This window comes from Acyrthosiphon pisum, chromosome X (genome assembly GCF_005508785.2).
Source record: "Acyrthosiphon pisum isolate AL4f chromosome X, pea_aphid_22Mar2018_4r6ur, whole genome shotgun sequence".
NCBI classification, from domain to species: domain Eukaryota; kingdom Metazoa; phylum Arthropoda; class Insecta; order Hemiptera; family Aphididae; genus Acyrthosiphon; species Acyrthosiphon pisum.
Window position 1 is genome coordinate 110,994,424 of NC_042493.1, and position 11,307 is coordinate 111,005,730.

Genomic DNA, 11,307 nt, shown 5'->3' on the forward strand with positions numbered 1-11,307 from the left:
TGTTGATAAAACATGCGTTATCACCACACGTATAACGATAACCAAGGTGGATTGATATCAATCACGGTTATCTACACGGTGTAGATCTTCGACCATATAAACTAAGTTTATAGTTAGTTTATATGGTCGAAGGTGTAGATAACCGTGATATCAATCCACCTTGACGATAACAATATGTTATCACTACTTACGGTCGGCGATTTCATCTATGCGTGCGACGCGCACTTGTATCTTGTACTCGAACTTGAATTTTATATTTACTGTCCTTGTGTACGGATGATCTCTCCCCGCAACGGCTAGCGCGAAGACGGCTACGTCAGCTAGTGATGGGAATAATCGAATGATTAGTAATCGAAAAACAAAATAATCGAATGATTAGTAGTCGAAAAAAAATCGAATAATCAAATATTGAATTTTAATTATAAAGTAAATTTGTTATCAGAACTTTCATTTAATTGTAAAACTAAATATTTTAAATTCTATTAAACAGACAACAGTATAACATAATAAATTATACTACATATAATATTGATGTAATTAATTAGTTTTTACTTATTAGTAATTTATATCATATTGTTAATCTATATTAATGAATAATCAATAAATATTAAATACCTAATAGAGAATAGAGATCATTTTTTAATAATAAATTTATGTTCATTCGATTATTCTATCATTCGAATCGAATGTTTATGATTAATTAAATCGAATTGATTCGAATGGTTTCGATTAATCGAATGATTTTAAAATAATCGAATTAAATCGATTTTTCAAATAATCGAATGATTCGATTATTTCATTCGATTATTCCCATCACTAACGTCAGTGTTGACGGCCCGACGCATCGCTCTTTTTATGCACCGCCTCGTACGCAACGTGTTTTCACCGTATATTACGTTTATATTACCGCATGTGTATACGCGCCCATAGTCACCGTTTTAATATTATTCACTGTTTGTACTTGTTTTAATAAATTAATCACAATTTTTATCGTTTAAATAAATTGTTACCTACCGACGCTTACGAACGCGTCCGACCCGAATTACATTTGTTCTGTTATTCAAACACACAAACTCGTGGATCGTTCTGACGAGAAGTCAACCATCAGGCTTCAGGATCGTATTTGTGTAAGTGTTGTCGTGCCAGGTCAACCTCCTACACCCCGGGCTTCTGAACTTACTGAATACGGTTAGTATTGGGAATCTAGCAATGTAGTTGATTATCTATATCTGTGGCTCCGACCCACGATTAAAGATGCCTATCTTTAATCGTGCTCCAACCAAACGGTTATCAGATTCGGATAATAATTAATAATATTAAATTTCAATATTGTAAAATGACTAGAATGTAGGGTGTGAAGAAGACTGAAAATCCCCGCCCGGCCGTGTATCATTCTTCACACACACACAAGGGCGCGCGTTTTCTGTTAATAATTTACTATACCTATAATTTGTATCGATATGATTGTTATCTCGTTTTTATTATTTTAATAATACAGCGGCGACGTCGAACACTCTAACTACGGAACAGGTGAAATTTCACTTAATATTCTGTGATCAAACTGTCGAAGCATAGATAATGTGAATATCAACGTCATAATAGGCGCACTCACTGTTCGTAGTCGTGGTCACGTCTGTTGAAGTGTTGTACGGTTGTCTCGTTGTCTGCTGTCACTCACCATACACAATATTCCTACTCGCACCGCCAAATCCGCCATCGACACCACGCAGAGAATCGCTGCTTCTTCACCGACATCATCGCTGCCGCCATAATATACCGCTTACCGCCCGACACCCAGACTCGGGACGATTGGACTAAGTAAGAATTTTGACAAAATCACAAACACTTGCAATTTATTTTGAGTTTAAAATATCAAAGTCGTTATCTACGTTATCTACGTAAAAATGCAAGGCGGGGCAAGTCAATGATATTTTTTAACTCGGTTACCTGAGTCAAGTCAATCATTATTCTTTTAATTAAATTAAAAATTAATTTTAATAGATATGTTTAATATATCGATTAAATTTAAAATTATGTTGACAAATGCCACTGACTTAAATTAATAATTTAAGTTAATAATAATAAAAAAATCCATTTACCTAGGTATGAGGTATTTTTTAATAAATTTAGTTCACTTGAATAGTAATTATCATTCATAGGTATATTACTTTTCAAACAATATAATATGATAATCATGATTGTGCCACTACAAAATATTTAATAACTGAGTAATGAATACGTATTATGATTTATGAATATTATTCAGGGCATCGTGGGCTATTGATGACTTCATTCGGGTAACTAATGTTACCCCTATATTAATATTTATAAGTACTTAATAAATAAGATTTATAAGTTTTTATCTTTAAATATAAATGCAAAGATCTTTGTAAATACCTGTTTCATATTTTTTTTTCTGATAATATTTTCTATATTCTGCAAACTTAGGCATAATTATTACTATAAATCGAAAACTCGTAATAAACAAAATATTTTTCTGGTTAATACTAAAATTAATTAACTTAGAGAACGCTACACATAAAGCGAAACGTATACAACGGCCGAGAGAATGCGCTGTTAAGTGTTTTCACGATGCGCAAGCACGCGACGTTCAAGCCGCGCCCACTACCTACTGGTAGTCGGCGGCCGGCCGGCCGATGATTGTGCTCATTCGGGAGCGATGTTTATTATTCCCTCAACCTCCGTCTGTAGTGGTTCGCATACATATAAATTTCATACACGTAAATGCCTTTATGCCACTAATATTTTCAATTTCCGTGTTTACCTACGCGATTTATATTTATTAAATTATACATTAAACATGGTACATATGATGTACCTCTTAGTGGCTACTACCACATATACTTTTTACTTTTTAGAATTATTTGTAAAGTTCTATCTTTCTACTGGTATTTATCTTACTTAATACTTACCTAAGATTTACTAATTACAAAGATACGATTCACACGCGCAGCCATTAATATATTTGTAATTATAAAAAATATAATATGTAGTACAATAGTACATAGTAGGTTATTGTTAAAAATGTATTGAAGTAAAATTATGTTGTAGACTGTAGTAATTAATAGTATGAATCATTTTTAGATTTGAACAATGTATTAGAAAAATACCAAAAAAAGGATATAACAATTGAACAACGCCTAATTTAACGTAGGTACTAAGGTACCTATAATGATGTAAAGGTATTTTATGATTTTCATACTACTATTTTAATCAAGTTTTGCTTAACAGAGTTTAAAAAAAAAGTTTTGCATAAGCTCATATCAAAATGTTATTAGCGTTTGAAAACCAAATATTGAAATGATTTGTTATTTATAAGAAAAATGTTATAGGTAGTGTCATACAAAATAAAAAAAAAATTATTTTTACAATGGGTCAATTATTTCTGGTAAAAGACATTTCATATAATATCTGTAAAAAATGTCATAACACTTATTTAGTACCTACCCATACTATTTGTAATTTCTAAATTTCTTTATACTGGGTGATTCTTTTATCATGAAACGCTAATTATGTCACAAAGTGTAAATATTTTTCAAAATATATTTTTACACAGCCTCAAGTCGTTTACAAAACAACGATTTTACTAAAATATTATTTATTCTTATATTTATTTAAGTTTTTTACTTTTTCGAATGACAACATGTAGTTTTAATTTTATCTTATTCTCTAGCCACAAATGGACATTTAATTTCTACTATTGCGGTATCTTCTATCAATCCATCTTAACAAAAGAAAAATATTATATGATTAATTTTTAGCATAAAAATATAATTTAAAGTTCAGTACTCATATTATAATAATAAACGTATTAAAAATGATGTAGTATTTTCTCCATTTTACTTATAACAGAATCTTGTTATTCTTTATTTGGTTTGTTATAAATACAATATAGCTATGACATCAATTTATTAAAATAATTTTTTTTAAAATACTTAAATACCCAAGTTGTTTTTTTTAATAGTTTGAATAGATTATAAATATTATATACAAAATCACCTGGGCTAGCTGCTAAATATCCTATTTCATTATCCACAAATAAGCCGCATGCATATATTTTTTTAGATAAAAAACGTTCAGCTTCTCTTCTTGCAACAACTTCCATGTCCTTTCCATACTGGATAGCTTTGGAGTGAATATTAGACCCGTAAAGTATATCATACACAGAATTTTTACAACTAGTGGTCTTTCGCATTTTGCAGATATGGCCAAACCGAGATGCAGTAAGACAAATTCTTCGTTCTTGAAACCATTTATCACACTCACTTAGTTCCCTGGTATCTATTTCTATTTGTTCAACATTAGCTCTTTGTAACGAAGCAAGAAAGTCTGTTTTTTTAATTTCCATTTGTTGTGGTGATAGTGTTTCTAATAATGGTTCAGCCATACCATAATCAGCATCCGGTCCACTTGTCTTCATTTTTGGTACTTTTCGTGTTTCTGGAAATAACTGCCGTCTTTTTATTGTGTTTGATCTTATCCTATGACAGTTATTAATAAACTTTTCCCCAAATTTTCCTGAAATTAAACATAATCTGTGCAGGAAAATAAATTAAACTAAAAATTGAATATTTATTGATTATATACCGGGACTAAAACCATTAGAATGTTTTTTATGTATAAGTCGTAAAAAGTTTTTTGAGTTGAAATCTATCACAGCGGCTTCAACCCTTGTATTGTAGCTTCTTCTTCCAGAAAAGTTAATCCTCTTGTCACCAGTATGTTTGTTTATAATAGAATTAAATTGATTGCAAATATTATTGTTTTAATTTTCGAGTAAACTTTCGGCGTTTGTAATTAATCTGGACATTATATTTTGGATTTCACTCATGATTTCATTATTTTCTGCTTCGGGAACTAAGTTTAGTGTATTCTGTAGATTAGAACCATTACAAAAATAGGAATCGCAATTTGTATGTTGTCCTAATCGATGGAATGGAGCATTAGCCAAATCTTTTTGAATTCCTAAAAAATTAATATTTATATAAATTATGAATATTATGCGATTATATATATAAAACGATAATCATATTGAATGTAATTAATTCACATAATAAAAAAAGTTGATACCTTTTATTTTTTGAGCTTTGTATCATTAGTATTTCTCCAATGTTTAACAGCTTTTGTGACATCACTCCTAAATCGTAGCATATTGGTCAATAAATATTTACGAACTTGCAATGAATATTTTGTTATTTTAGATAACGCGGTTAGTTTTGAACAATAATTTCGCATCAGGTGATTCCGACATTCAATTTTTTTAATGTAAAAATGGCGGCCGTATGGTGAAATTTCGTGAAGTCTTTTCGTCACACTACTATCTCCGTCACTTAACGCAAAGTAAAAATCAAACTATGTATTTTATAATCGGAGCGGAGCGATTAATGTATTGATTTTACAATGAATGTGTGGTTCTATGTTATTGTTATTTATACAGTTGAATAAATTAGTACCTACCTATGTAGTTTTTACAATATAATAAATTAATTATTACTCTTGGAAAATACATTTACCAATAAGCCGATTATATTTTAGTCCATGCATTTCCACACTTTTCAAAAATCCTTCTACTATACCATCAGCCTCCATACTAGTAGATGCTTTGGTCCAGTTTAAAAAACATTCATGTTGATTTATACTGTTTTCGTTTTTTGACTCAGATCTCTGACATATTACACAATACTTATTGCGAATCCCAATGAACAGTACTTTTTTTGTCCTATATCCAATTATTGTAAAAATAATAAAATATCAATAATTGTATAATAATTATTAAATAATAATAATAATTAGGGCTGGGATTTGTATGTAAATATATATTTTTAGTAAAATATGATAAATTAATTATTGCAAATGATAAATTCGTTTCACGTGATTTGCAATAAAATAAGACATATTTCGTAAATTTCGACAATTTCAGTGGCTTAGTAATATTTTACATTTATATTTCGATAATGGTACCTACTCGGCAAATTGTAAGTGTATAATGTATATAGGAAATAAGTAGGTTAAAATAAATATTAATAACTTGATTTTAGTTTATCTTATGTGTATCTGTTCGATAACCATACCTTAAGATCTTAGATTATACTTTATATTCAACAATTATTTGACAAAATATACTTTAAAATATACTTTAATTTACAACAGTACCTATCAGACTACCAGTTCTTGTGTTCATTCATTTGATTCAAAATGGTCCTATTTGGGTTTCTATTGATGAATCTACTGACTAAGTCAATGTTAAGACCAAATCGCCGTACATTTAATTTTGAAAATTTTAAACAATATATGGTTTGTCATTGTTTCACTTTAAATTGATTAAACACAGAATTAAACATCAATTGTATTTCAATTTAACAACATTTTTTTTTACTATTGCATATTTTTTAATTTTTTACCACAAAATATTATATTTTTTAAATTAAATTAATTAGACATAAAAAAACAATAAATTGTACCTGTTATTCAAAAATTATTTAGAATTGTATTTTAATTTAAAACTTTAACAAATTTTTTAAATTTTTCGTAGTACATATTTTTATTTTATACTACATATTTTGGCAATTTTAATTACATATATATGTACATATTTTTGATTTTTTATTACATATAAATCCCAAACCCTAATAATAATATTTTCTACTCCAGATAACGCTTCATATTTGGTTTTATAGCTGCGTTTCGATCATTGTCCATCAGCTACCACTGTAATCATCGATACACCGTCAATATCAATATCTCCATGTTGTATAGCAAGTTTGCGTTCTTCTTCTCCAGCCTTTTTAGTTTCATCCCATGCTACTTCGCTTACGGCTTTAGCTGTGTTTGATTGTAGTTGTACATACCCACTACATGATAATGACGGTACATCAATAAATGCGGCAAACTTCATGAGTTGAGTGTGCCCAATCCCTAGTTTCATATTTTAGGTACATATAATCATTATAATTACAAGAAATAATTTAATTGTATTCTTTATTAAACTTTACTACTCATATTTACCTATGCACTGACATTCATTTACTACAGCTTTATTAACTAACATGTACTGATTTTGTTGAATATTTTCCGAGTATAATTTAGATTCAATACAACATACTTTACATTTAAAAACAAATATCGAATAAAAGCCAGGTATCACTTTTGATTGAAATTCCATGTCAGTAAATGAGCATCCAAATGGTCCTTTATGCCTTATTTGTATTTGTTTGATGAGAAATATCTACAATACGCCGACCAACTAGAGGACTACAATTAAAATTCAAACACCACAGTAAAAACTAACTTATTATACCTACATAATATTATAATTTTAATATTATATTATTATTAAAATATTAGTTATTACCCTTTCAAATCAAGATTGGAATCATTATCATTGGTTTCTGTACATAACGTATGTGTATGTGATGGAGTGTGGGTGTCACTAAAATTAATTAGGTAAATATGTAAGTTACCTATAGTTTTATACATATAATTATTTGATTAAAATATTATAAACTTACTCTGATAAAGGCCAGAACATTTCATCTAGGCAAGGTGTACTCCTAAAAATTTCAAATTAGTAAAATTGTATTTTACTTTTTTCCTGATTATTTCCAAAAAATGTTACTTGGAATTTTGTACTTTGGAATTCAATTCCTTTAAATTCCTATACTATACTTATGTGTACTATGCTTCAATAATATTAATTAGAATTAGGGTGCTTTTGCTTTCCATTTATAACTTATATGAAACAATAACTTTCAAAATTTTAAAGTTATGTGATTTGCACAAAATTGTTCTGAATGTATTATAGGTACATACTATATACAAATTAAAATATACTCTTTATACCATAATGTGTTAAAATTTCAAATAATTAGGATTAATTTTGGATATTTCGATTTTTTTCATCGTTGGATATTAAAAAACTTATTTTAAATTTCTAAGCCCCCTATACAATATACATATATTTAGTCCAGTTTACAAATAAGATATACTTACTCAAATTGAGACAATGACTGCTCTGGTGTCAATGGTGTGTCAACTAAATTACTTCCTGTTGGCTCTTCGACATTACTATTCATATATAAATTTAATAAAAATAGATTCACGTATAGTTGTATATATACAACATATCATATTTTATTTATGGTTGATTACTACAAATACGATTTTGAATAGCTCAAGTCAAAGCTATCAAAAACTAACAAATTGAAATTTTAGGAGTATAGGTATATTATATTTATTTTAAAATGTTAAAGGTTTTTATTACGTTTGAAGCGTTTGTATTTCAACTATTAGTAGAAAGTTAAATTAATAGTCTACTATATAAAGGATAGAGTAATATAATGGAAGAGTTACGTTATTGACGTTATTGAAAAACAAAATGGTAAAAAGTTTAAAGTCCCTTCGATTAACAGTTTTTTAATTAAAATAATAATATATCTAAATATCGTAATATACCTATACCTACATAATTTAATAGGTATTTTTAGGATTTTTTCCAAAAAAACAAATATAAAAAAAAAAATATATACTGTGTCTATAATGTTATATTAACAAACACACCGGCGTATATATAGGACATAGCTGCTGTTTTAAAAATAATGTTATTACTTTGAATTTTGATCAACATTGTTGAATCGAACTTGCAGTGAAGATTCTTCAAGATCTCTGTCCACAAAATCGACTCTAAAGTTTCATTAATTTTTAAAAAAAAAAGGTGGGTAAATTGATGTCGCTCTGCTGTACAGTAGGTTACAAGTGGGTCACTGCTTAATGGATGGTATTAAATTTGAATTCAATGATATAATATCATTTTATACGAAAAATGATTCTGAGCTGAGATGGTTTGTCATGTGGATATTTTATATTATATATATATTGTTATTATCTAATTATTATTAATATAGTAGCCGGTAAGTTTAATTATAAATTATAATATTATAAAATTACAACAAATTAACTAAAATCGTTTTTCTTGTTTATTTAATATGTAATTCATCCAAATTTGAACATAAAATAACTATAAAAAAAAACTGTGTGTTTATATTTTTGAAATTTTTTGGTTACAGAATGACTTACTTATGTGGTACCTTATTCTTAATTTTCAATCCTTAGCTATACAATTTGAAAATTTTATCAATTTTTAACTACAAAATAATTTTTAAATTTTAAAAGTGATAAAATTTGTCAAAATTCAAACTTTGAATACTTATAAAAAAAAATTGAGCCTTTTAATTAATATTTTTCAACTGCTGTTATTGAGACATAGGTTACTTTGACGGATATGAACTTCAAACGCATTTTTCAACTGGAATAAGTTCTTTGTATTACATTTTCTAAATTTTTTGGGCGACATAACTTTATTTATCGACATTTCAGAAAAAATCAGTGACCTTCTCTATGACGAGGTACAATCGAGATATGGTTTTAATTTTTAAAATAAATAATATGTAATTTAGGGCACTAACCTCGGTTTTTTTTATCGCCTTTGTGAAAGCGTCTTGGTAACCATATTTTTAGTAGATCGCTTACGCTTTAGCACATTTTTTTTGTTGCCATAATGAACAATGTATAACAACCGTATGATTGTAAAAAAGTCACAAAAATGTTTACAACTGATGTGATCACGTTGAATCATCCTGAAGGATTGGTTATTTTTCAGAGCTTATTTTATGATAATATTTGAGTATTACAATAGGTAGTTATAATAATAATTATACTTGAATATTTATTTTTAATTTTTATACACATTTCTGGAAATACAGCTATTAGTAGGTAGTCTCATATTGTTACTTTCGCTGTCCGGAATTCGTAATCACTTATTAATAAATACGGTATATTTATGTATTTCTTTTTGTGGGGGATAGTCATACTTATCATACTTATAAGTTATATTATAATAAATAATAATAGGCAAATGTTTATAATTAGTTTCATAATTATGATTAGGTACTTGAATTTATTTTTGCTGAATGATGCATACTTTGAAGTTTGATGTACCTACTATCTGAAAATATCAAAATATCTGTAGTAATTATGTTATAAAAATCAGTGGCGTCGATCTATACATTTTTTTGTGAAGCAAAATCTAAATTAATCATCCCACCCACTACAACTTACAAGTCATCTAAATTTAAGAAGTGAAGCGATCGCTTCACATGCTATAATATAAGTTTGGCGCCACTGACAAAAATTATGGAAAAATGAACACAAATCAAAGAGTTTTCCAGTCGGTCAGTGACGGAATGCCGTCTATGATTGCCGATTGCATAATTATAATAATTTTATTTATTCATTATTGTCATTTCTATAATGTCAGTAATCCATATTAGGAACAATTTTTGTTTGGTTCATAATCGGCGCATAGTCTATTCTCATTTCTCAGAAGCATCTGTCGTCGCCGATAACCGACCGACCGCACGAGACAGTCATTAATTTTTTGGCGTAGTGGGGGAATTCGCGACCGCCGTCACAACGGAAAGTAGGTGGCATCACATGATGGCAATGAAAAATCAAATCTAGCGACGTAAACATGATGTCGAAAAACAAACGAAAAGCCATTAAAAATGGTTTAGAGTAAATATACCTATAATACATTTTATAGAGAACAATATTTCGGAGGGAACCTCATTGGGGTTTTTAATTAGCTTAAATACACAGCTCGATATTAAAGGCACAAAAACCTTTTTTTCTACATTTTTTAAACAATTGTAACTTCTTTACTACTTGATATTTTGAAAAATACTGATGAGGTTCCCTCCTAAATATTGTTCTCTTTAAATTTCATTATAAGTATTTTTACTCTAAAACCATTTTTTGATGCCATTTTGTTTGTTTTTCGTAGACGTGTTTTTAGCTCTGAAAATGACCAGTGTAGCGTCCTCTTAATTGGGAAAATAAAAAATAATATTAGTTGATTTTAAGTTAATGTAGACGCAAATGAGTAAAGTTAAAGTTAAATTAATAAAAACACCAAACTAGTAATTTAAGTTAATAAGTTAAAATCAACTTAACTTCTAACTCAGTGGTGCGCAACCTGGGGGTCGCGACCCCTAAGGGGGTCGCGAAATTGTATTAGGGGGTCGCCAGTAATCACCAAACGAAAAAGTTTTATACTATGTATATTGTATATTATTTTATAGTTTTATATAAAGTACAATTATTTTGTACCATTGAACGGCTGTGTCAATCGTAATATTATGATATTATGTCATATCTTAATGTTGCGATATCAAGTTCTATTGAATCACGCAGTATATGGGTTATTTTTAAATTGAATTTAATCAGTAATTT

General features: G+C 28.5%; 1 protein-coding gene across 1 annotated transcript; it reads right to left on the reverse strand.

Moving 5' to 3' along the window:
• Positions 1–4,763: 4,763 nt before the first annotated feature.
• LOC107882602 lies at positions 4,764–5,610 on the reverse strand. Its single transcript, XM_029485402.1, has 3 exons — positions 5,535–5,610; positions 5,092–5,106; positions 4,764–4,986 (listed from the first exon to the last, which is right to left on the reverse strand). The coding sequence occupies exons 1-3, from the start codon at positions 5,608–5,610 to the stop codon at positions 4,787–4,789; spliced, it is 291 nt and encodes a 96-aa protein (XP_029341262.1). The 3' UTR covers positions 4,764–4,786.
• Between the last annotated feature and the right edge of the window lie 5,697 nt (positions 5,611–11,307).